This window comes from Xiphophorus hellerii, chromosome 8 (genome assembly GCF_003331165.1).
Source record: "Xiphophorus hellerii strain 12219 chromosome 8, Xiphophorus_hellerii-4.1, whole genome shotgun sequence".
NCBI lineage: Eukaryota > Metazoa > Chordata > Actinopteri > Cyprinodontiformes > Poeciliidae > Xiphophorus > Xiphophorus hellerii.
Genome location: NC_045679.1, coordinates 3,180,620 through 3,207,607, shown reverse-complemented (window position 1 = coordinate 3,207,607; position 26,988 = coordinate 3,180,620). Strand labels below are relative to the sequence as shown.

Here is a 26,988-nt window from a genome sequence, read left to right as displayed (position 1 = left end):
CCTCTGCCTCTCTGCTGTCTGACTGCATTCACCTGATACTGATATGACATTGCAGACATTTAAACCCACAACTATAGTTTTAAAACATAAAAAATACAATTAAAATAACTATTAATTATTTACACTTCTGTTAAATCCAAACTCAGCCAACAGTAAGTGGATCTAAAAAAATGATGTAATACTGATCACATTTAGAGTCGGCCCATGGTATAAATGCACAAAGCAATTGCTTAACAGCCCCAAATATTTCAGGGCCCCATAAGAGCTAACATTTTAACACCGACCACAGATATAGAAATGTAACTTTTGTTTATTAAGAATTTCTAAGCTGTTAAATTTGATTTAATGGATTCAGCAGAGATACATTAAAAGATGACAAATTGTTTAACATTTAAATTTAAGATTTTATTGACCTGGAAAGTTTACTTTTTAAAAGTCCAAAGAACAATCTTCATAGTTAGATTGTTTTGTTACCATGGCTACAATCTGGTGCTGTGAGGTTAATTGCTGCCAGCTTCATGCCTTGTTCAATGCATCAACTATAAACTAATATTTCAGGAGGTATTCTGACCTGACAATGAAATACTGACCACAGCAAAGGCACTTGCTGTCTGTCTGGCTTATTAAAATTATTATTTAAAAAATAAAAACAAAAACAAGCCATGCTAAGCCTGGCTAAGGCACCAACCCAACAGGCTCATATTACACTAGGAAAAACCCTGGATACTGATATGAAGCAGAGAAGAAGAGCCAATCAGAGGAGGAGCAGCTGATCTTTTTCCAGCTCTAATGATGTAAAGGATGATCAGAGTTGATGTGCAGATGAATGATGTGTGTTTCCTCTGCAGGTGAAGGTAGAAAGTGTGTGTGAGCTGATGTGAATTCAGCAGCATGGATCAGTGTGAGGACAGAGAGGAGGGAGTCCCTCCCTCTAAAACCACTCTGTGTGGGGAAGATGAGAGCCAGAGCAAAGGTCAGAGGTGAGGTCACCATCTCTAACTGTCCACAGCCCTTTTCACACAGCGTTCACTATATCAGGCCAGAACAGACGTGGTGATGAAGCTGCTGCTGCTCCTCTTTGCTGATTAAGTTTTAATCATCATGTTTCTGTCAGGATCCATCAGAGACTCCAACCAGAACCAGAACCAGAACCCAGCTGTGTGTCCTTGAAGAGCGACAGGTCAATGGGTCTTCCCATTGATTTTAAATCTCCTGGATCTCCACCATCAGAGAGGTGAGATGTTTCTAACTGCTGTAACTGTTTTGTTGTCATAAGAGAATTAGACTGAATTTGAGTTTTTGTTTCTGTCGTGGAAAAAATACTATTTCCAAGCACTGTTCAGGTGAAATCACTCAATCAGGTTTATTCATATATTGTGCACAATACAGAGAGCTTGTAGGACAATCAGTAATGAAGAAGGTCTGGGTGAAAAGCTCTGCCAGGCAGAGACAACACATGAGTTTTATACCAAAGATAAAGAATTAACAACAATGGGTGAGACAGTCTGGTTCTGATGCAGCTGTAGAAAACAACTTCCAACCTTCTACATGTAACCCAAATAGTTCTTTTGGTGAGAGTTCACAAGCATTCATATAACATGACTAGCAGATGTTACCTTAATGTAATTTTTCCATCACATTTCCCCCCTTTTGATTATAATTAAATATGATAATATTTAATATTAATCAACACACATTTCCCTCCTCAGTCATAAGACATAACACAACACTATCCTGGAAGACATAACAAAAGAAACATATAGAAAGATACAAAAAACCTACCGGCAGTCACCTATTCAACCCTATAACAATATCAATAACAATATATCTGTGTTTGGTAGGAAAAGTTATCTTGCAACCCCTCCTTGCCAGGGAGGCGGGCCTCTATATGTTCCATCCAGGAAAATTGTGGAGGTATCATACCAATGATTGAAGACATAAAAACCCAAGAAACAATGTTACGGCTGCAGTGGGTCTCTGCCCTTTTTCCTTGTAGGGTTCTGGAGGCAGGCCTTCTGTAGGTGTTATGTTTTTCCCTGATTGGTGCTCTGCTGCTTTAAAAGCTGCCATTCTGCAGCAGATTGGAGGCTTTTCCCCTCTCCCTCCTCAGAACCCCATTTGGTTTGGTTTGCATCTTATGGTTAAGTTTTGTTAGGTTTGTTTTGCATTTGCTTATTTCTGGTTGGCTATGGGTCTTGCATTAATTTATTTTGGTTTCTCAGTTCAGGTAATTCTCTTTTCAGGTGTTATTTCTTTAGTATAATTTAATAAATGCAATTTTCATTTAATTAGAAAATCCTTGTGTGGTCTCCTTTAATGTTACCCCACCAAACGAGCCTGGTGGACGTAACAACAATAATAAAAATAACAATGTAATACAAAAGCTAATTAAGGAGGAGAAAAAAATTAACAATAAAAAAACATTTAAAAAGAAAAACAAACAAAAAATCAGCGTCAAAACAACAACAACAATCCATAATCATGAAATACCCTACTTCAACTAAACTTAAAAAGAGAAAAAACCTAAAAAGGAAAAAAAAATCATTTCCAGATCAAATGAAAAATAAAATCAAAACATAAAATGCATATTTAGAACACGCAGAAAGGATAGGCATTTGTTTTTGTGAAACATAGACATTTCTGTGAATTGCAAACAGTATAGAAAAGCTAAGCTAGGATAGCACCACCATCTTCATCATCAGCTGGAATAAAAGTACAACAAAATTAGAAATAACACAAATGTCTGCAATTGAAACAAGATGAAGACGTGGTCACTGTCATAATGAACATCCTTGTTCCTTTCTTTTTTTCTCTCTCTGGAACTTTTTAATATATATATTTATTCTTCACTCCCCACTTCGACTACTCGCCAGTGGACCAGCAATAGTTCTTTGGTTGTGGAGCCTTTTCTTTGATGTACAAAAGCAACCAATGTTTGTTGTTATGTTCCGTCTCTTCCGTATTCCTTTCGTTGCTTCCTTTCCTCTTTGGGTGTCAGAGGTTACTAGCACTTAACACCAATTGTAATGAAGGTTTTTCAGTGATCCAGGAAATTAAACATGGCTGTCTGCGGTGTCAGAGGTTGTTGAACTGGATACTTGGTAGAGTGAATTTTTGCTACTCACTCTGTTGTTTCAGAGTTAGAGTTGTGATCTAGATGGGTATTACAGACAGGTAATACCCATCTAGATCACAGTGTGGATTTAGGTTGCTCCTTCCTTCCTGGACTGTAGCAGGTGTGTTGGTCACGAGTTACACCTGGAATAGCCTCTGGAATAGCCACCTGGAATAGCCTCTGGAACGGCCTCTGCCAGCGGTTGGAGTTCCAGTCCTTCCTCTGGAAATCCCTCATCAAGACCCATCAGCTGGTCTGATGGCTGCAGCAGCACTTTGGCAGGAAATGGCAGGAAGGTTTCCACTGTCTGTGAGGCTCGACAAAGCAAAGTGGACAGGTTTTAGCAATAAGACAACATAATAACAATCTTGGAATCAGTAAGAATAATAGCACACAAGCAACCAGTTTACATGCTGCAGTAAGTGCTACTTGTGCAGACGTTTTAGCAGGAAAATGTTTGAACATAGAGCCAAAGATAGGTGATTTATGCAAAAAGCAAACAAGGTTAGATCAATAGCATGGTCACATAATGCAGAGCCATTAATAAACTGCATCAAGATTGGTCCAGTCAGAAGATTTCAGTTAGTGAAGATCAGGGTATACAAAACCTTTTATAATTTTTTAGTCTAGCAAACAAACATTCATCAAACACAAACATACAAACAAACATTCACTCCAACATTGAAAAACACAAACAAATGTTGCTATCAGAATTTGGAGTCAGTCAAAAGTCCATCAATCAAACTTTAACAGTCAATTCTCATGTTGTATATTTTCTTAAATTGCAATTATCAAATTTACTGAAGCTTCATTTCCTCAATCGTTTTTTGTTAACAACATATTTTAATGTTTGAATTCAACTCTAATGTACAAGATCCTGTTTAAAGTTTTAAGCTATGTGTACACATACAAAAGAGATCTCAATATAATTTAGGATTACACCAACAAATTGATCAAGTTTTTTGCTGAAGCACTTCATTATTTATTATTATTATTATTTTTTAAATTTTTTCATAACTAGTAGTTCCAGGATAACAAAAAGTATTTTAACCTCTCAGTTCAAATTAATCACAGCTGTATTTTATAGGAACTTTCCTTTGTTCAGTTTAAACATAACCAAATATTATATATTATATGGTATACCAAAATATTATAAACACTGCAGTAGCAAGGATCTGTAATTCTTAACAATTAAAAAAATAATTTAATTTATTTTATATTATTTTATGCAACTCATCATAGATTTTCAAAAGGGAAGAAAAAAAAATCTTTAAAATGTTTAGAGTCAAGGGACCCTGGTATTTTATATAGGACCACTTTGTAATTCTCATTGATAACATTGTATTTACTGTCTGTGTCTGCAACAGTTCAGCTTTTTAAATTATTTATTTATTTTAACTTTTCTTTCAGAACCATAATTTTACTTAAAAGTGTTCACCAACATCTTATTTGTTTATTTCAATGGCATAATTTTGTTACAGAACTACAGTTATTAGAGTTTCCCATCACAGTTTCTCAATCTATGGTTCATGGACCCCTAAAGGACCTTTAATATTGGTTCTTCTGTTCAGGACTCAGAGATAACAGAAATACAAAACTCTATTAAAGTCAATCTTTTCTTGCTAAAAAAAATTCTAAATGTGTACAGGGTTAGTAGCAAGCAGTCTTCGTTGCAGTGGCTGTATGTGTGTGTTACAGCTGTGTGTGTGTGTGGCACTTATCTTGAACGTCTCTTTCTTTCGTTCCTCTCCCCCTCCTCTTGTCGGCGTCGCTGCAGCAAAATCCTCCCCGTCTCTCTCCTCCGACTCCCTGTCAGTCCAACTGGTTCTGGTCTTGGATCTTTGGCTTGTCCAGATCGTCCCTCAGTCAATGTCCATGTTGTCCACAGATGAAACAAGCATCAACAGTTCAGAGTCTTCTTCTCTCACAGCTCTGAAGCTTTGTTTATCTTTTCCTTCTCCACGCTGACACAAAACTCAGTTGCGCACAGTTCCAGTCCAAATGTCCAACAGGAGACCTGACAGTCGTCCCCTGAATGTAAATGTTCCATCAGTTCTCTGGTGTCAAAAGAAAAGTTAGGATCAACAGACACTTCAGGGCCTGGAGGTGATAGAGGTCTTCTTTGTCTTCTTCATCTTCTTGATTCTCTGGATCCTCTCTGTCTCTTTCATCAGCTGGTTTTGTAGGAGGGACATCATCCGGTCCATGGGAGGACAGGTTTGAGGAGTTGAGGTCAGAGGTCAGATGCACTGCAGCGAGGCTCAGACAGAGGGAAAGAGAAGAAACAAGTAGAAATTGATTAGGGCTTGTTTTGTAGTTTGCCTTGTTTTTTCCTATACATATATATATTTATGAATCTTCTAACCCTTTTGCATGATCATCAGAGAAACCTGAGGGAAATTGTTTGCACAGCTCTTTGAGCTGCTTGAAAGGGTCCCTTGTAAATAAAATTGATTGACTGATCCTTTTAAGAAATACAATCATCTTGTTTATTCAAATACACACAAAAAAAATTTTTTTAAAGAGATTAAGGCCTGTAATTTATTAAAGAATTATATTCAGCATTTTTATTCTTTATTCGTTTCTCCTCTGCTTCTAATTCGCTTTGCAGGGAAAAATTCCACCATTTAAAGTCATTCCACATTCATTCACACCAAGCACACTCCTTTTTTTTCAATATTTCATTATCAAATAGTCAAACAATTCACCCTGAGGAGGAGATTCCGTTCTGGAACCACGTAGACCCATTCTTCTTGAATTGGGTGGGATTTCCTCTTTAGACTGCAAACGTCTTCGCAGAATCCAACAAATCAGCTTTGTGGTCGCTCTGCCTCTTACTCCTTTAAGAGGGGTCTTTATTTTTGATAAAGGTCTTTAGGATTCTCCAAAGGTTTAGTTCCCCTAATTTAGAAAACCAAAACTAAAGAAAATACCTGCCTTATTCACCGATAAGGTCTTTCACTAGGACCCTCAGCCTAGAAACCGGTGGTTCCCTTTTTTCTTCCGTTTGAGACTGAAACTCAAACAAATTCCGGAGGGACTCTTTCCCAACCGTTGTTTTCCTTTTTTTTAAATATTATTTTTATTTTATTTTATTTTTTTATGTATTTTATTTTTCTTATTAATTTTCCTCGTGGGATTTTAACCCAACGTTTCCTCTTAACACCGTCAATCTCTATTCCCCAGGGTGAAAGGTTTATCGGATCCTTTACTATTTTAGATTTAATTATTTAGAATTTGCAAAATCAAATTTGTTAGCCTGAGTGAGTTTCCCACCTGATAACAGTGGTTTTGAGTTGGTTGATCCCAGCGCTGGAGCCGTGGAGCCGACCAACAGCCCTCTTCTCTTAAATCGAGGTTTGAGGCTGGAATTTAGTCCAGGTCGGCCAAACGCTGTTCGTCGACGTCCTCAGATGTCCAGTCGAGGGATCCGGGTCACGGCACCAAACTGTCGTGGAAAAAATACTATTTCCAAGCACTGTTCAGGTGAAATCACTCAATCAGGTTTATTCATATATTGTGCACAATACAGAGAGCTTGTAGGACAATCTATAATGAAGCAAGTCTGGATGAAAAGCTCTCCCAGGCAGAGACAACACATGAGTTTTATACAAAGGGATAAGGGATCCTAAGCGTGGGAAATAGACTGGTTCCCATGCAGCTTTGAAAAACAACGTCCAACCTTGTACATGTAACCAAAATAGTTTAACTTGGTGGGAATATACTGGAACTTAGAATAAACATATAGCAATACAACTAGCAGGTGTGACCTTTCTTTAATTTTTCCACTACAGTTTCTTTTCATATATATTAAGTCAATGACATTGATGTCTCCTTGGTAATGTAACACATAAGTGCTAGCTTGGCAGTTGACTGTAGATACAAAAGCAGCATCAGCAAAATGTCCTTTAATAAAAGCCAGAGGTGTGAATGAAAAGCAGAAGGCAGTTCTTTCAGTTTTGGTGTATAAATATTAAGTAATTAAAAAAAGACAACTGCAGCATCAAGTTGAGACACAAGATATTTAAATCTTAGTAAATTCATTCCAAAATGATCAGGTCCATTATCCATTTTCTAGCTCGTTATTTTCATAACCAAATGAGGATTCTGGTCCAACAGAAGGGGAATAAACTGACCTTAAAGGTCAGAAATACACATTAAGAGTTTTATCCTAACAAACAATGATCATCATGTACATATATACAAATAATTTATATATTAAATTTGGGCATTGGTTTATGCATATTGTTAGATTTATAATAATTTTAATGTGATTCAACATTTCAGTAATAAGGTTAATTTAAGCATAATTTAAAAATGTATTTAAACAATCCCAATCACATTCCAAACTAATCAATTTAAAGTGCACTTTCAAAATTTAAATAAATAAATTAAATACTCCAGCAGAGCGACGTGGTGATGAAGCTGCTGCTGCTCCTCTTTGCTGCTTCATCCAGACTGAACAGATTAAGTTTTAATCATCATGTTTCTGTCAGGATCCATCAGAGACTCAAACCAGAACCAGGACCAGAACCCAGCTGTGTGTCATTTAAGAGCAACAGGTCAAAGGATGAATTCATTGACTTTAAATCTCCTGGAGCTCCACCATCAGAGAGGTGAGCTGTTTCTAACTGATGTAACTTTGGAGACTGAACCAGTAAGAACTCAGATGTTTCCAGTTATATTTACAGAGAGGTTTGATCCATTATCTACAGAAATCAGCTGATCTATTCTCATGAAAACACCTTCATATCTTCATGTCTGGTTGTTGATGATGATGTTCTGTTGCTTCATGGCTCCATGTCAGACTAACAGTGGAACAAATTTACACAACTCACTGGGAAATACCTGGTAAAGCCAGTCTGGTCCATCAGGACTTGGTTCCTGCGTGCATTGTGAGAGCAGTTCAGCAGGGAAGGAAAGCTTCATGATGTGGTTGGTGAGATCTGCTGGAACTCAACCAAACCGAGCTGATGTGGACCATCAGAGGTTCTGCTGGTTCTGAATGGGATCAGCAGAAATAATTGCTGATCCCACTAATTGTTGTAAAGATTTAATGTAAACATTAAACCAGATGATACTTTGATCATCTGGTTCACTGCTCACATCCAGGTATCACTTCATGGACCTTTATCTTCTGATTGTCTCTGTGTGGACAGATACAATGTGAGCTCATGGCTTCCAGGGATCTACAGGATCCATTTTAAAATCTTCACTATAACATCCAGGAGAGGATCCCACATGGACACACACCCATGTATCTCAGACCTGCTCCAGGTCCACATCACCTCAGATCTAGTCATCAGAACCTGATGAATGTCCCACACTGTCCTGAAGACATGTGTGGACAGATCTTTCACTTCCACTGTCCCCAAGCTCTGGGAAACTGTCTCCACCAGCATCAGATCTGCTGAAAGTTTAGAGTGTTTGAAATCCAAGTTCAGCATCAAGCTTTTAAAATGTCTACTGTGTCATTCTGATGCTACTGTACTTGATCCTTCTAGTTGTAGTAGAAGGATGTGAAATAGTTAAAATTTCGATTTAACTATTTCATTTAAATTTGACTTAATGTTGTTTTGATAGTGTTTTGTGTATATGAATGTTTTGTCACTGTGTAAGTGTCAGACCACTTATATCTATGTTTCTAGCTCTCCTTTAGTAAGAGAGAACTAGAGGTTTCTGATAAGACTCCCTGTCAGCTATCATTTCCTGCCAGTGATGTTGGATATTTTTTTAAAACAAAAGTCCAATTGAAATTGTTCCCTTCAATGAGGTGAGGGGCAGTTTCATGACATTGGGTAAGGATTTGGCTCTCTTTTCCCCCTGGTAATGGAGGTAAGCTCAGACTTTGGGTGTGTTCTTTGCTGATGACTATATAATCTGACTGACTATATAATCATGTGATGTGTGTTGTTCAGGGCTTTTCTGCTGACTGTGTTCAGTGAGATGGGCCTTTGAAAGTTTTTGCCTTTGAATAAAAATAAAAAAGATTAATCCTTCTCTAGTTATTGGAACAGACTCTCATTCTTTGATAACAGAAATTTCCATGACATAGTTCATCTTCCTCTTTCTAACTTCTTTGTATTGTGTTCATGTAATGCTCTGCTTTTCTGCTTCAAGGAGTTTTAATATAAAACTCTTTGTTTTTTCCTCTGTGAATACTGCTGGATTAATATTTCCTGACTTCCTAATTGTTCCTGGTTCTGTCACAGAGTGGACCAGCAGAGCTCAGAGGTTCCCAGTGGTCAGTCTGTCCAGCAGAATCAAACACAGCTGGACTCCATATTTATGGTCTGTACATGTAGAACAACTACTTTTCTATGGGTTTTGTTCACAGTCATCTCCATGCTGCATTTTGTAGATCAGAGGAGTGTCAGTCTGTCAAGCATGCATCTGGTGTTTGGCTCCATGATTTCAGTCTGATGTTTCCTTTATTTATTGTTTTGTTCCAGCTGCTGGAGGACAATATTGTGACTTTTGTGAAGAATGAGCTGAAGAAGATACAGAGGGTTCTGAGACCAGATGAACCAGAATGTTCAGAGAGTCAGAGAGAGGATGATGAGGCGTTGGGAGGTGAGGATCAAAAGCAGAGGAGGAGTAGCAGAGAGGCACTGATGAAGATCACACTGAACTTCCTGAGGAGGATGAAGCAGGAGGAGCTGGCTGACCATCTGCAGATGAGTAAGAGGATTTCTACAAAGATTTAACCTGATGGACAAATCAGACATTTACTGATGTCTGAAGAGATGGAATGACATTTATTCAAACCTCTTCAGACTATGATTTTTATTTGTTCATGATTTTACTTTTTATGTTTATTTAGAACATCTTGCTGCAGTTTATCAACATCAACTTAAATCTAGTCTGAAGAAGAAGTTCCAGTCTGTGTTTGAGGGGATTGCTAAAGCAGGAAGTCCAACCCTTCTGAACCAGATCTACACAGAGCTCTACATCACAGAGGGAGGGACTGGAGAGGTCAATGATGAACATGAGGTCAGACAGATTGAAACAGCATCCAGGAAACCACACAGACCAGAAACAACAATCACACAAGAAGACATATTTAAAGACACAGCTGGCAGAGATCAACCAATCAGAACAGTGATGACAAAGGGAGTGGCTGGCATTGGGAAAACAGTCTTAACACAGAAGTTCACTCTGGACTGGGCTGAAGACAAAGCCCACCAGAACATCCAGTTCATATTTCCATTCACTTTCAGAGAGCTGAATGTGCTGAAGGAGAAAAAGTTCAGTTTGGTGGAACTTGTTCATCACTTCTTTAGTGAAACCAAAAAAATCTGCAGCTTTGAACACTTCCAGGTTCTGTTCATCTTTGATGGTCTGGATGAAAGTCGACTTCCTCTGGACTTCCACAACAAGGAGATCCTGACTGATGCTACAGAGTCCACCTCAGTGGACGTTCTGCTGACAAACCTCATCAGGGGGAAACTGCTTCCCTCTGCTCTCCTCTGGATAACCACACGACCTGCAGCAGCCAATCAGATCCCTCCTCAGTGTGTTGGCATGGTAACAGAGGTCAGAGGGTTCAATGACCCACAGAAGGAGGAGTACTTCAGAAAGAGATTCAGAGATAAGGAGCAGGCCAGCAGGATCATCTACCATATGAAGACATCACGAAGCCTCCACATCATGTGCCACATCCCAGTCTTCTGCTGGATCACTGCTACAGTTCTGGAGGATGTGTTGGAGACCAGAGAGAGAGGAGAGTTGCCCAGAACCCTGACTGAGATGTACATCCACTTCCTGGTGGTTCAGACCAAAGTGAAGAAGGTCAAGTATGATGGAGGAGCTGAAACAGATCCACACTGGAGTCGAGAGAGCAGGAAGATTATTGAGTCTCTGGGAAAACTGGCTTTTGATCAGCTGCAGAAGGGAAACCTGATCTTCTATGATTCAGACCTGACAGAGTGTGGCATCGATATCAGAGCAGCCTCAGTGTACTCAGGAGTGTTCACACAGATCTTTAAAGAGGAGAGAGGTCTGTACCAGGACAAGGTGTTCTGCTTTGTCCATCTGAGTGTTCAGGAGTTTCTGGCTGCTCTTCATGTTCATCTGACCTTCATCAACTCTGGTTCTGACGTAATGAAAGAAACGCAAAGATCTAAGAATTCTTCATTACTTGATAAATCTGACTTAAAATTTCTCCATCAGAAATATGTTGACCAGGCCTTACAGAGTCCAAATGGACACCTGGACTTGTTCCTCCGCTTCCTCCTGGGACTTTCACTGCAGACCAATCAGAGACTCCTACAAGGTCTGCTGACAGAGACAGGAAGTAGCTCACAGACCAATCAGGAAACAGTTCAAAACATCAAGAAGATGATCAGTGAAAATGTGTCTGCAGAGAAAAGCATCAATTTGTTCCACTGTCTGAATGAACTGAATGATCGTTCTCTAGTGGAGGAGATCCAACAGTCTCTGAGTTCAGGAAGTCTCTCCACAGATAAACTGTCTCCTGCTCAGTGGTCAGCTCTGGGTTTCATCTTAGTGTCATCAGGAAATGTTCTGGATGTGTTTGACCTGAAGAAATACTCTGCTTCAGAGGAGGCTCTTCTGAGACTGCTGCCAGTGGTTAAAGCCTCCAACAAAACTCTGTAAGGGCACAGATTGTTACTGGGGTTTTTTATAGATAGAAATCTGCTAATTATGAAGTAAATACTCATGTTTCAGTTTATATATTGGTGCATTGTCTCTTCAAAGTGTCCATCTGTGGGTGGATGCGCAAAAGAGAATCAGACTTCCTTCAGCAGCTGGACAGAATGTTGAATATTAAAGCAGCAAAAATGTATGTTTATGTTAAAATTGAAATTGGATTAATTTTGTTTATTGTGTAATTTTAGAATTATCTTTCTAAACTGCTTGTTGCCTGAAGTTCTGTCCTTTAAGGTTGGAGACACAACTATAAAAATAATCAGTTCACACCAAACTCATAAGCATGTGTAAAATAAGATAGTTCCTTCTTTGTCTAAAAAAAAAATTGTTGATTGGAAAAAATTTACATTTTGTAGAATTGTTTTATAACAGATTTTTCTCTCTGTCTCCTCAGACTGAGTGGCTGTAACCTCTCAGAGAGAAGCTGTGAAGCTCTGTCCTCAGTTCTCAGCTCCCAGTCCTCCAGTCTCAGAGAACTGGACCTGAGTAACAATAACCTGCAGGATTCAGGAGTGAAGCTTCTCTCTGCTGGGCTGAAGAGTCCAAACTGCAACCTGGAAACTCTCAGGTAAAATGTTCTCAATCCAGGTGAGACCAGATTTTTGTCCATAACATTCAATCAGTTAGGATGCAAATGTTTTTTCAATAGTAGAGTTAAATAATAAATGTCTTACTGTAAGATGGGTAACCATGCTAAGTCTTGACACACAAACATGACTGGTTTTCCTTTACTGCAGCCTGAATGAACCAAGAAGAGAGATATTTAGAAAGGTTGGGTTCAGGCTTCCATTGATAGTGTAGCTCTCGATCCTTGACAGATTGCTGCATCCTGGTGCACACAAGGAGCGTTATTGCAGTTCCTTCCTCCCAGTAGTTGTTAGACTTCCTAATCCATTGTACTGGAAAACATTTAGTTTGTAGCTAAATTTGTAGTTTGACAATTATTTAATTAGTTTGGAAAAATGGGATTTATAAGTGAATGAATAACATGGTGAAAATATAACTTGATATTCTGAACATCATTTTGTCTCTTATGACAGTTGAATAACTAAAATTATTTCTGTTAATTTTGACTCTGTAACTTTGCAAAGACCAGCCTATTACCATATAGCACCATTTTCCACATGGTACTGAATGAACCTGGGAAACCGACCCATCTACTGGAACCACAATGACATGGTAGTCAGAGCAGCAGGGGGCCAAATATAGCTCCATGTGGAACCAAGAGGTTGGAGAGAGAAAATCAGTTTGAAACTGTTTCCTATCAGAGTTCAGTTTGTCTCTCTGTCTTCACAAACCAGGAGCATCATGGGCTGGGCGGGGCTTCCACTGATGGATCTACTGAGAAAATACAAGAAGCTGATTGGCTGATGGACAGGAAGTTAGACTGTTCAGATAAATTACATTAACAGATATTATTGGCATTGAAGAGATATGGCTGAGAGCAATTAAAGATTCTAGAATAAGTGGAAATGTTTCAGTAACAGGAAGAGGATGAGCAACATGTTAAAATAATCGTCTATACTCAGAGAAACAAGTAGAGGAATTTAATTAGAATATACACTGCTCAAAAAAATAAAGGGAACACTTAAACAGGTGTTTAACACTTAAAGTGTTCCCTTTATTTTTTTGAGCAGTGTATATAATACAGAGTCAGAATCTTCTTAAAATTCACTGTTATACAGACCACAAGAGATCTTTTAAGCTAAACAGTCATTAATATCTAAAATAACCCTTTGAAGAATTTGAATTAGTAAGAGTCACAAGAAGATTTTATTTCCTTTTGGGTTCAATAAGCTTTTTTTAAATTTGAATTTAAGTATAGCAGGATAAAGAATAATACATAATTAGAAATTAAAGAAGAGATAACTATTATGAACGTTAGATTAGAATCAGTATGAGCCCCACAGCGGCCTGAATCCGACGGCCAACTGCTGCCTTATTTGTTCGTTCTCTCACTCTTTTATTTTACCAAGACTGCCAGAACCACTTTGTGTCCAGACTTTGGTTTAATAAAACCTCTTTGTTAAAAACTTAATCTGGTCTGGACTTTGTATTTTGTGAGTTCTGTGTGATGACATGAGGATCGTAACATATTGGTGGCCCATCCTATTCCAACAAAATGTTTAAAACATATTTGGAGGGCCGTTCAATGTTGTGATATTTATGAATTCAATTTTAATTGTGGTGACTTCTGAAAGTGTGTTTTCTATGTGTTTAGTAACCTTTAGTGTCAGGTTGGTGGGGTGTTTTCAGAACTCTTTAATTTAAATACTGGGTTAAATTTCCCTATATTTAATGTTTGGCTAGTGCTTGTTTTTGGATTGTTTTAGGAGCAAATTTGTTTCTGTTTTTTCCCACATTAGTTTTGTTGTAATTCTTTTCTCAAACAAAAAGGAGTTTTTTTATACAATCCTTTTATTGAGCAATTTGATTCTTGTTCAAAAATAGCGTTTTTCAGTTGCTGCTCAGTTTTTAATCTCTGTATCCAACAGTTAAAACATGGAAAGATGAAATTCCAGATTTGCTCTCCTTTGATTCAAGCTGGTGTTTTCCCTCAAACAAGCTCTGATGCTGATCCTCAAACTAAGCCTGATGCTGTTCTTCAGCCCAGCCTTGATTCTCAGGCTTCATTGGACTCTTTCTGTTAAAACTGACATGGGATTAATTTAGTTCATAGAGGAATTTAATATTTCTCTTGCCAGCCTCCTTGTTGCCTTTAGTTCAGTCCTTCATGGCTGGAGGCCCATCTATAGACTGAACCAGTTCACAACAAAAGGCAACATAATTATATATAAAACAGTCCCTTAAATCAGTAAAGAGGAACATTGTTGACTGGAAAAAAAGACATACATTTTGAAGAATTGTTTAATAACAGATGTTTCTCTCTGTCTCCTCAGACTGAGTGGCTGTAACCTCTCAGAGAGAAGCTGTGAAGCTCTGTCCTCAGTTCTCAGCTCCCAGTCCTCCAGTCTCAGAGAACTGGACCTGAGTAACATCAACCTGCAGGATTCAGGAGTGAAGCTTCTCTCTGCTGGACTGAAGAGTCCAAACTGCAACCTGGAAACTCTCAGGTAAAATGTTCTCAATCCTGGTGAGACCAGATTTCTGTCATTTACCTGCTTTCAAAGGTGATGTAATTATAATTTGTTATAATAATAGATGTCTGACTGTGACATGGTTAACAATACTAAGTCTCAACACATAATAATGGCGAATTTTCATTTAGTCCAGGGTGAAAGAAAAAAAAGAGTTATTAAGAAAAGTGGAGGTCAGGCTTCAACTGATAATGTAACATCAGTTGAAGTACTTGACAGATTGATGCATTCTAGTTGAACAAAGGATCATTATTGCAGATCTTTCCAACCAGCAGTTGTCAGACTTTCTCAACCATCATGTGTGAAATGTTGATTTTCATTACCTACAAAATGAAATACAGTTTTATTAATATTTGATTTTATTAAAAGGTTAAGCACCAGTTTCTTGTGTGTTTTCCTCTCGTGAAAATGACCAGTTCAGACTTTGGGTTCTACCTCAATGTTCTCATATTCTCATCATGTGATGAATTGTGTGTCTGCAGCTTATCAGGCTGTTTGGTCTCAGAGGAAGGCTGTGCTTCTCTGGCCTCAGCTCTGACCTCCAACCCCTCCCATCTGAAAGAGTTGGACCTGAGCTACAATCATCCAGGAGACTCAGGAGTGAAGCTGCTGTCGGCTGGACTGAAGGATCCACACTGGAGACTGGAAGCTCTCAGGTATGGAGGAACCTGCTGCAGGAGCAGAGAAGGTCTGATAGAGGAGGAAGAGGGAGAAATGTCTTTAGTCAGTCTGCTGGGAAACATTTAGTTTGAAGCTACATATCTAGTTTACAACCATGTCATTTATAAATGAGTGGATAACATTTTGAACCCCCTTTTGTATCCTATGACGGTTTAATAACTCAAATTATCTCTGGTAATTTTGGTTGTGTAACTTTTCAAACAGCCCATTTAAACTGTAGGAGTCTTTCACATGGTGCTGAATGATCCTGGGAAACCGACCCATCTACTGGAACCACAATGACATGGTAGTCAGAGCAGCAGGGGGCCAAATATAGCTCCATGTGGAACCAAGAGGTTGGAGAGAGAAAATCAGTTTGAAACTGTTTCCTATCAGAGTTCAGTTTGTCTCTCTGTCTTCACAAACCAGGAGCATCACGGGCTGGGCGGGGCTTCCACTGATGGAGCTACTGAGAAAATACAAGGAGCTGATTGGCTGATGGACAGGAAGTTAAAAATATACAGATAAATGACATCACAAAGCAGATTTTGTTGGTATTGAAGAGACATTACAAAATGTTTCATTGAGAGGAAGAAAGGAACAGGAAGATGAGCAACATCTAGTAAAGATTATCTATGTTCAGAGAAACAAGTAGAGGAACTGATCTAGAATATGTAGCAATAGAGAAAATAATAAATGACATGAAATTAACAATTATTAAAGTTAGATTAGAATCAGTTAATCCAGATTAAAGGTCTAGATAATCCCAATGCAGAATATAATGGGATGAAAACAGAACACATGTTAGTGAACAAACAGTAGAAGATTATTTAGAGGGTAAGAACTGATGATGTTTGGATGGTTTAAGAGAGACAAGATCAGATGTTGATCCAGGAAATGGATCAGTCCTTGATTTAACTCTAGTGTCCAGGAAGATTTCAGCTGATTGTGAAATGAGATTTATTAGACGCCTCATCTGGAGGCAGAGATCATTACCCAGTTTTCTGGAATATTCTCCTGAATAAGAACGGCTCACAAGGAAAATTAAAGAGTGGAGGGTCTTTAATGGAGATAAATAGGAACTCTGAATATATTAATGAAAATATTCAGATTCATCTTCACACTGTCATATCATTCATCAAAGAGTCAGAGGAGTTCAGCAGTTAGATTTCCATGATGATCTACGGAGGATAGAAAGAACTTTATAACAATGTTGGATGGAGCTCCTGACCAATCAGCCGCAAGAAGCAAAGATGAGAAGAAAAGGAGCTTCATGATGGTCAGATGGATGTTTAAAAGTTCAGATAGAGAAATAACTAACTTTGGATTTTAAGCAAAACTCACAAATTTGATAAAGTTGAGTTAAAATATATTACACATGAAGCAGCATCTAGAAAAATAAACATTCATAAGAAAAAAATGAAAATTTAATAGTATAGTATTTCTAGCTATTTGCTATTTTAACCTCCACCAGGAGGCGACATCTGGAAAATAATCAACCATATAAATGGAATCAGGAAAGAAAGTAAATCCCTTGTTTTCCAGAAGGAGGGAAGAAATCCAGTGAACGATGAGGAAAAAGTAGAAATGAGAGCAGAAACTTGTTCAGATCCAAAGTTCTGATAAATTTACTGAGAAAGATAAAAAAGACTAGATCAGCTCATCCAGAACTTCTGCAGTGGAGGGAGGATTACTTTTACAACCCATTACTGTTGGATTCAGGATGCTGCTTCTTCTTCTGGGTCTCATTGTAAATGTGTGCAGCAGCGCCACCTGGTGGTGTTGGTTGGTAGAGGAAGTGCTGAAAGGTTGGAGGTGTTTGTCAGAGGTGTGTGATGATGGAAGCCTCTCCCTGGTTTGTGAGTCTGAGCTCAGAGATCAAATCTTTGATTCTTGTTGAATGTGATGCAGCTTCTCCTTTTTAATGTTTGTATTTCTGGATATTACAGTGAGGCCACAGCAGGTTTTCAGCAGCAGGGCTGTTTAGTGTTTCATTCCTTCATCTTTGTGTGGGAGTGTGGATGGAACAGGTATCCAGGTGTTGTGTCAGAGTTTAGATTGATTGTATTTTAATGCTGATTATTAAATCAGGTTGAGCTTCCAGAAATGTTTCCTTAGTTTCCTGATGTCCTTTTAGGCTTCAGTGAGTTTCTTCAGGTTGTTACTGAGGGATTTCCTTTCTCCTCTCTGTTGGAGCTTTTCCTGTGTTTGGAGAAATGAGTTGTGCTGCAGCAGCACCAACTGTCCTTCCTACATCCACTGCAGTTTGCAATCCAAATGTTGGACTGTTCCTGTCTCAGTGGAGGACAATGTGTGTCTGAGAGACATGTAATGTCCATGTTTGCTGCTGAAAGAGACTGATGGTCTGACCCCCCTCCTCCTTTCAGGGTGGAGCCTGCTGGAGTCCCATTCTTGACACCAGGTCTGAGGAAGTGTAAGTGTGTTTTTCATCTGATTCATGACAACAAAGCAGCTCACATTCAACCATCTTCAAACTGTCACATCACTCATTCAGGAGTCATCATCAAAGTGTCAATAAATGATCAATAACTGCAGATGGATTGTGTTTGTTCTCTCCATCAGATTCCTGTCAACTCACCATCGACACAAACACAGTGAGCAGAAAACTCAAACTGTCTGTAGACAACAGGAAGGTGACATTTGTGGAGAAGCTTCAGTCATATCCTGATCATCCAGACAGATTTGATAACTGGCCTCAGCTGCTGTGTAGAACTGGTCTGACTGGTCGCTGTTACTGGGAAGACGAGTGGAGAGGAGATGTTAATATATCAGTGAGTTACAGAAGAATCAGGAGGAAAAGAGACAGTAGAGACTCTTTGTTTGGAGGGAATAATTATTCCTGGAGTCTGATCTGCTCTGATGTTAATGGTTACTCTGTCTGGCACAATAACAGAGTAACTCGTCTCTCCTCCTCCTCTGTCTCTAACAAAGTAGCAGTGTATGTGGACTGTCCTGCTGGCATTCTGTCCTTCTACAGAGTTTCCTCTGACTCACTGATCCTCCTCCACACCTTCAACACCACATTCACTGAACCTCTGATTCCTGGGTTTGGGGTCTGGCCCAGGTCTAGTTCCTCTTCAGTGTTTCTGTGTTGAGTTGATTCTAAAGAGTCTAAAAATTTTCCTCCTGTCAGAGAAACTCTCTCACTGTTGAACAGATAGTTCAGTCTCTACATGTGTTTTCATGGATCCAAACTGTTTCTTGTTGAAACTCAAACAGATGATCCCTTAGAAATTGCTTCTTCTTCCAGTCCTTAAAAGATGGAAGCTGGGATTATTCCAGGATCCATATGTTGTTTTTCTGTTTCCAGTCAAAGATTATTTTAATTTACATCAGTTTTTCTCAATCACTGGACATTTTCTGTTTCTTTCAGCTCCTATTTTCTTAAATACATCCTGGATTCAAATGTTAAATGATCCTTTTGTATATATGCTGCAGTTATTTGTGTTTTTAGTGAACAATAAACACATTTTATTCTGCATTTGATTCATTTGCTGTTCATTTTGTTCTTTTCCTGTTTAAATGTCAATAAGAGATTTTTTAAAATCTCAACTCTGACTTTCATAAATACCAGGCACGTGCGGGGGTGGGGGTGGGGGGGATCTTCATCGGGTCATGATCTGCAGCTCTCGCTGGAGCGGTTCACAGCCGAGTGTGAAGCGGTGTTAAGGAAAAATGATTATTTTCAGTGCTTAATACAGTTAATCTTACGTCATGTGTAAAAGGTATATTCAACACTCTTATTTTGAACCAGACAAACAGGGGCCAAAATGCAGATCACTCAATGGGGCCTCCCTGCTGGGAGGCCAAACCACGGAGCCATAAAATTAGCATTTCTGCAGGGCAGAAGCAATAAATTGAGTTTGGGAGAGAGCGACTTTAGATTTCACAGGTATCTGTGAGATTTTATCTCAGGTCGTTCTGTACTCAGAATGACCGTGGGAGCCACGGGGGGTCAGGGCCAGCGATCTGCTATGTTGTTTTGCCAGAGACCAGATGGCCCTTTGGTCTTTGCCGTAAATTAAGGGGAGTTCCAAGTTTCTCTGAGTGCTTAAAGGAGTTTCAAGTTGGTCAACAAGAGGAACGCCTTGAGTGCATAAATTAAATAGAAAAACACCTCCTTACTATAAGATTACGTGTCAGGAGAAAAAATACAGAGAGCGGCCAACATTTTGCCTTTTTTTACATCGGCTCTCTCCAAAGACGAGTCTTTGCTTTTTTTGTTCGTTTTTGTTTTGTGTTTGTCTGTCTTTCCCTTGTCTGTCTTTGTTTGTATAAGATAAACAATGTATATCTCTGTTACTCTGCAGCTTTGTTGATTGATTCATGCGTTGCTTTGTATGGAATTAAACTCTGTGATCTGTGACGTCAACGCGCTTTGTTGTGGTTTCATTTTAGCAGCACGCCGCCGCCTGCTGAGGATCCGGGAGATTAAGGAGGAAAGAGCCAAATGTTTTGTCCAAAGTTAACATTAAATTATTCTCCTTAATAGCGGCAAGGATGAGGATCAGTGCCTCCAAATCTGAGGCCATGGTCTTGAGCCGGAAAAGGGTAGAGTGCCTTCTCCGGGTCAGGGGGGGTTTCCTGTCCCAGGTGGAGGAGTTCAAGTATCTCGGGATCTTGTTCACGAATGGGGGAAGAAGGGAGCGGGAGATCGACAGGCGGATTGGCGCAGCGTCTGCTGTCAAGCGGGCGCTGTACCGGTCCGTCGTGGTGAAGAGAGAGCTGAGCTAAAAAGTGAAGCTCTCAATTTACCGGTCGATCTACGTTCCCACCCTCATATATGGTCATGAACTTTGGGTCATGACCGAAAGAACGAGATCGCGGATACAAGCGGCCGAAATGAGTTTTCTCCGTAGGGTGGCTGGGCTCTCCCTTAGAGATAGGGTGAGAAGGGAACTCAGAGTAGAGCCGCTGCTCCTTCACATCAAGAGGAGCCAGTTGAGGTGGCTCCTCTTGCTCCTCTCGGGCATCTGGTCAGGATGCCTCCTGGACGCCTCCCTGGTGAGGTGTTCCGGGCACGTCCCACCGGGAGGAGGCCCCGGGGAAGACCCAGGACACGCTGGAGGGACTATGTCTCTCGGCTGGCCTGGGAACGCCTCGGGATTCCCCCGGAGGAGCTAGAAGAAGTGGCTGGGGAGAGGGAAGTCTGGGCCTCCCTTCTGAAGCTGCTACCCCCGCGACCCGACTCCAGATAAGCGGAAGAAGATGTATGGATGGATGGATGGATTAATATGGGTTGTTGCTATGTTGTTGTACAGAATTTTTGTTCAATGTGCTCCTTTTTTAAACTTGAGCCCCTGCCCTTCCATAGGTCTCTGCACGGCCCTGTAATAAATACCTTATTTACAGTAAAACATTCCCATCTTGAAACCAGTTGGAGGTCCAATGATGATGCTTTGAATAACAAACTGGAGAAAATTTTAATATTTTCTGTTTCATTCAGAACTTCTACCTGAAACTCAAAACTTGCAGAACATTTTTCTCTTAGGAGAAAAAATCCCAGGAACTGGAAGATCAGAGCAGAATGAAAACTGGAAGTCAGTTGGACAGAAAAGGTCTGATCGCTGCATCTCTGCAACATTTTACATTTAAGTCTGATAACAAAACTGAATCTAATTTTATCTGCTGCTGACTGCAGGCTGCACCTGAGCAGCTAATGCAGGTTCTACTCTTAATTAAGTCTCTGGTTAAAACAGAGTCCAGTTTGGGATGAGAGACTTTTTGTGGTTCTGTTTCAACATATAAACACTCGATAAGATGGTTGATGGAGCAGCATCAACGTCTGAACCAAAAATGGCTGATAAAAAAAGCGAGGATGTGACGATGACAGAAGAATGGAGGCATAACAGAAAAATAAATACAGTTGATTTTGAATGGTGCCTACATTTAATAACGTGAAAAAACTACATGTTTTATATTAATTCAATCTGTATTTAATACTTTTTACACAGAATGAAAGTACACATTTAATGTGTTTCTTTTTCATTTTATGAAAAGATGGCTAGCTCTCTTGATACAAGAGAAAACTATTTTTAAGAAAGTTGCCACTTATCAGTTAATCGTTATTGATTCCTAAGATAAATCATCTTTAGATTATTGCAATCAAACTTGTGTCCCAGTTTTATGTATCATAAAAATGTTAAATAAATTAGTGGTTTTCACTAGCCATTAATCATCCTAATAAATATAACAAATTCTAAAAATACCAGTCTCTTGTTGTGTAATTCCTCTAAAAATAAGAGTTTTGTTTTTTAAATTATCAAATTAAATTCAGTTTCTTTTTGATTTTCTATGGATATTCTGTAAAATTGTAACAGTTTAAAATTTGACAATTAAATAATCCAATTAATCCTACATTATTAATTTTCCATTTCCATTAAACAATTAATTGTTTCACCTTCAAAATTAATTTTAATTTATTCCTTGACATTTTTTTTATCGTCCCCCAATAATTAAATCAAATTTACTGACAAAGATGAAGAAGTTACAAACCAGAATCTACTTCTACTAGTAATCAGAAATAAAAGGGATAATAATAAATCAAATTTAATTAATCTATAAGATGATAGATGTTAGCATGGTGTAGCCTTTTTGAAAAAAAAAAAAAGATCAAAGATGGCGGCCATTTTTCAAGAGAATCATCAAGAACAATTTATTTTTGCACTAAATTGGCAATATTCATTACATATAAATACTTTTGGTTTAAAAACATAGATAATTCGACTGATAGAAATTATATGTACTGATAGTTTTAAGTTTTTTCAGAATAGCCACGATAGTTGTCATGGAAAATTAAGTTTTAAAATTGCCTATTAGATGAATGTGTTTGGTGTCAAATCACTGCCTACAGAACCTGAAACATAGAAATTATATACATTTTCTTGATCTTGTGTTTTCTTTTTCTGGTGTGCGTTTTTCAAAATGACCATCATGATTGTAATGGAGATTTTATGTTTGTAATAAAATTGGCAGTAGTTATTACCAATTGTAACAGCAGCTAAGCAAAATGTTACGTTCACTAATTGCTAATTTGAAACAAGAAGCTTAGTTGAGCTAATGCAAAACTGTTAAACACATAAGGCATTAAAGAAGCCATTGCTAAAGCATTAAAATATTAGCGGACATTATCGCTAAGCCACAAAACACATAAAAATTTTTATGAAAGGTAACGATAAATGGCTAAACATAAAGAAAATAAGTGGAGACTGATGCTAAACCGCTAAGCACATAAAAATTTAGTGAGTGATAATGCTAAACCACCAAATACTATAAAAATTAGCAGAAGCTAATGCTAAACACAAGAATTGACAGAAGCTACCACTAAATCACTAAACATCAGTTTCTGATTTTGCTACATATTTTAAAGGTGCATAAATAGGATGACCAAAGTTGAAAACACATGAAGGAACCTAAAGTTCATCCATGTCATGAAAACAGGGAACATTTAATGTCCATAACTGGTTTAAAAGGCACAAAATTAGCAGCCATCTTGAAAAATGTTGGTCATCCTGAAACTCAAGTGGCTGATGGGAAACCCAAGGGCTTAGCATGCTAATTGTTATGCCTGTATCTACACTTTAATTATTTTTACATTAAAATGCTGCATTTAAATTAACTAATGAACTTCATCATGTATAATTACATAATAGTCTACTCTGAGTCTAGTCAAAGTTTTTATAATGAATCAGTTATTTATTTCTGGTTTTAGGGCCAATCCAAGCTAAAATTATTTAATTGTTCATAACATAAATATGTTTTATTATAATTTGTGATAGACACTGGTGAACGTGTCAGCCATACTGTGCCCATCTGTGAAGGCCACGCTCTTCCCCATGTCGACCTGCGTCTGAATCTGGCTGGCAGAGATCTGACAGACTACCTGATGAAGACCCTCACGGAGAGAGGCTACAGCTTCACTACCGCTTGTACGGCTCAATCAGAATTAAACCAACCTTTAAGGCTTGACCTTGTACTCTGCTATGACCTTTTATTCTGACTTCCAGGTAAGCATGAGATCGTGCACAGCATCAAGGAGAAGCTCTGCTATGTGGCTCTGGACTTTGAGCAGGACATGCAGATGCAAGCTTCCTCCTCCTCCCTGGAGAAGAGCTATGAGCTTCCTGATGGCGAAGTCATCACCATCGGCAAAGAGTGGTTCTGCTGCCCAGAGGCGCTCTTCCAGCCATCTTTCATCGGTCTGTAATGAGTAAATGATCAAACGCTAAGATTCAATACACTTCGCGCCAAAATCTCTTTGGTAGCATTTAGTGAACTTCTTGCTGGTCCCACACTTCAGTGACCTGTACCTGTTGTCTTTAGGAATGGTGTCTGCTGGTGTTCATGAAACCACTTACAACAGCATCATGAAGTGTGATGAGGACATCGGTAAGGATCTGTTCGACAAGACTGTCCTGGCCGGCAGTACCACTATGTTCCCTGGAATCGCTGACCACCTGCAGAAAGAGATCAGTTCCCTGGCTCCATCCACCATGAAGATCAAGGTATGATGTTCCTCGTTGTCCTCTGACCTGCCTGAGTAATACCTGCTGCAGTATACCTGGATGAGTTTACAGGTCGAAGGTCGTCCAGGCACCTAATGCAGCTGTTGCAGGTGGTTATTTTGAAACAATATTACATTGACCATGATTTTTTGAGTAGGACTCAATTTAGGTTAGATTTAGATTTATGATTTAATATAGATATAATTTGATCAATACAATATTTTTCTCAGATATAAGGAGCACAATTTGATTAAAATTAGTCTGAGTAGTTTTTTATATCAAATCACAATCTTTACAAGTGTGTAAGTCATATACAGAATTCAGCTGAAAATGTTTGAGTTCATTATAACCAAAGAAGTTGAAAACTAATCAGAAAATGTTGGGTGTAACAGATGTTTTGGTATTGAAACTGTTCATGTCTGTTTTATAAGAGTTTTAAGATATTATATGAAATGTGTGCTAATGTTTATGATCAGAATCTGCTGTTTGATGCACTGGGTCAGAGGAGAGGTCAGCAGAGCTCTGAGCGGTTCAGGAACCAGTTTGACGCAGTTTGGAAGAATGAAAAACACAAATAGCTGATAAACTTCGGCCCCAATTTCTTGAGTAAAATGTTTCTGTATGAAATGAGCACATCAATTGTTCCTACCCTGGGAAAGTGCGCAGGGAGTGATAGCTTAGACAGCAATGAATTCATCCCTTGACTTTGGTAAACACCTGCATGGTCGTTGGCGCACAGGCAGCACTTAATGACATGGTGATGTTTGTACACAGGCAGAGACCACCTCTACAAGTTAGAACCCTAACGTTAGAATCAATCAATCAATCAATCAATCAAATTTTATTTGTAGCAAATTTCAACAGCAAGGCATTTCAAAGTGCTTTACATCATAACAAACACAATGCAACATAGAATAACACAACATTAAGTCAAGTTGCATCAATAAATTTGTAACTGATTACATTTCAAATACAATTCTAAACAGGTGGGTTTTTAGTCGAGATCTAAAAGAAGTCAGTGTTTCAGCTGTTTTACAGTTTTCTGGAAGTTTGTTCCAAATTTGTGGTGCATAGATGCTGAAAGCTGCTTCTCCTCATTTGGTTCTGGTTCTGGGGATGCAGAGCAGAACAGAACCAGAACCTGAGAGGTCTGGAAGGTTGATACAACAACAGCAGATCTTTAATGTATTGTGGTGCTAAGCCGTTCAGTGATTTGTAAACTAACAACAGTATTTTAAAGTCTATTCTTTGAGCTACAGGGAGCCAGTGTAGGAACTTTAAAACTGGTGTTTTGTGCTCTGTCTTCCTGGTTTAGTGAGAACTCCAGCAGCAGCGTTCTGGATCAGCTGTGAAAACTGCCCAGTATATCACCGGGGCAACGCTCCCTGCCATCAAGGACATCTACAGGAAGCGGTGTTTGAAAAGGGCTGGGAAAATCATAAAGGACTCCACTCACCCAGCACACACACTCTTTTCCCTCCTGCCCTCTGGGAGGCGTTACAGAAGCCTACGGACCAGAACCACCAGGCACCGGAACAGCTTCTTCCCCACAGCTGTCACGCTTTTGAACGCCTCCTGACATAAAACATAAACTATAAGGACCGTACTCCCCTATCCTCTCATACAACAATAACACATGGACTATCCTCACACACACACACATCGCGGACTGTTTTCTTCACACACACATACAACCTGTAAATTTTATCTGCCATTATTTATCTATAATCCATTCCCTAACATTCTTGTATATTCTGTATAATCTGTATAATCTGTGCATATAGCTCCCATATTTATATTTATACACAATATCTATATCTCTTGCTATAACCCATTATAGTCCATACATACATAGTCTTGTACATCCGTAAATAAATATTTATATCTCGTAGAGCACTTCTGGATAGATGCAAACTACATCTCGTTGCTTGTACTTGTGACAGTGCAATGACAATAAAGTTGAATTCTATTCTATTCTATTCTGTTTGATTGATTTGTTGGACAGACCTGTGAAGACGCTGTTGCAATAATCAATACGACTGAAGATAAACGCATCAATGAGTTTCTCTAGCTCTTGCTGAGACATTAGTCCTTTAATCCTGGAAATGTTCTTCAGGTGATAGAAGGCCGACTTTGTAACTGTCTTTATGTGGCTCTGGAGGTTCAGGTCAGAGTTTATCACTACTCCCAGGTTTCGGGCTGATCACTGGTTTTCAGTTGTAATAACTGAAGCTGTGCATTGACTCTAGATCTATATCTCTAGCTCTATAGCTCTAGATCTATAACTCTAGATTGTTCCTCTTTAGGTCCAAAAATAATAACTTCAGTTTTGTTTCTGTTCAGCTGGAGAAAGTTTTGGCACATCCACACATTTATCTGTTCTAAGAATCTGTTCAGTGATTGGATGGCGTCAAAGGTCACTTGGTGACATCGTAATGTAGAGCTGTGTGTCATCTGCATAGTTATGGTAGCTAATATTATTTCCTGTTATAACCTGAGCTAGTGGGAGCATATAAATATTGAATATAAGGGGTCCTAGGATTGAACCTTGGGGTACCCCACATGTGACCTTTGACCTCTTTGATGAGAAGTTTCCAATTGAAACAAAGAAATTCCTGTTCTTTATGTAGGATTCAAACCAGTTAAGCACTGGACCGGAGAGTCCGACCCAACTCTCCAGTCGATTCAGTAATATGTCATGGTCAACAGTGTCAAAAGCTGCACTGAGGTCCAACAGAACCAGCACTGTGGTTCTGCCACAGTCCGTATTTATATGGATGTCGTTGAACACTTTTACGAGGGCGGTCTCTGTGCTGTGGTGAGACTGGAAACCAGACTGGAAGGAGTCAAAGAGGTTGGTTATAGTTAGGAAGCTTGTTAATTGTTTACACAGCTTTTTCAATAACTTTGCTGATGA

The 26,988-nt window shown here is 38.9% G+C and overlaps 3 protein-coding genes across 3 annotated transcripts in view; all 3 read left to right on the top strand.

Annotated features, from left to right (window-relative positions):
- The window catches only part of LOC116724487 (NLR family CARD domain-containing protein 3-like), a 638,369-nt gene that overhangs the window by 53,845 nt on the left and 557,536 nt on the right, over positions 1–26,988 (top strand). The gene's annotated exons all lie outside the window — the stretch shown is intronic.
- LOC116724446 (NLR family CARD domain-containing protein 3-like) overlaps positions 1–26,988 on the top strand; it is a 69,004-nt gene that overhangs the window by 20,245 nt on the left and 21,771 nt on the right. Inside the window, exons 4-5 of the mRNA XM_032570164.1 lie at positions 1,115–1,234; positions 7,612–7,731. Of these exons, the coding sequence (XP_032426055.1) occupies positions 1,115–1,234; positions 7,612–7,731 (240 nt within the window). The remainder of the gene's footprint in view (positions 1–1,114; positions 1,235–7,611; positions 7,732–26,988) is intronic.
- Positions 15,597–24,077, top strand: LOC116724591 (actin, cytoplasmic-like). The gene is made up of 5 exons (XM_032570366.1): positions 15,597–16,242; positions 20,244–20,273; positions 23,337–23,495; positions 23,574–23,765; positions 23,890–24,077. The coding sequence occupies exons 1-5, from the start codon at positions 16,182–16,184 to the stop codon at positions 24,075–24,077; spliced, it is 630 nt and encodes a 209-aa protein (XP_032426257.1). The 5' UTR covers positions 15,597–16,181.

Bases quoted from the DNA above. Each gene is read 5' to 3' on its own strand.
- LOC116724591 (XM_032570366.1), top strand. From the start codon at position 16,182: ATGTTCAGAGAAACAAGTAGAGGAACTGATCTAGAATATGTAGCAATA. The intron at 16,243-20,243 runs ATGACATGAAAT...GATTGGCGCAGC, and splicing joins AGCAATAGAGAAAATAATAA to GTCTGCTGTCAAGCGGGCGC. The intron at 20,274-23,336 runs CGTCGTGGTGAA...TTTTATTATAAT, and splicing joins AAGCGGGCGCTGTACCGGTC to TTGTGATAGACACTGGTGAA.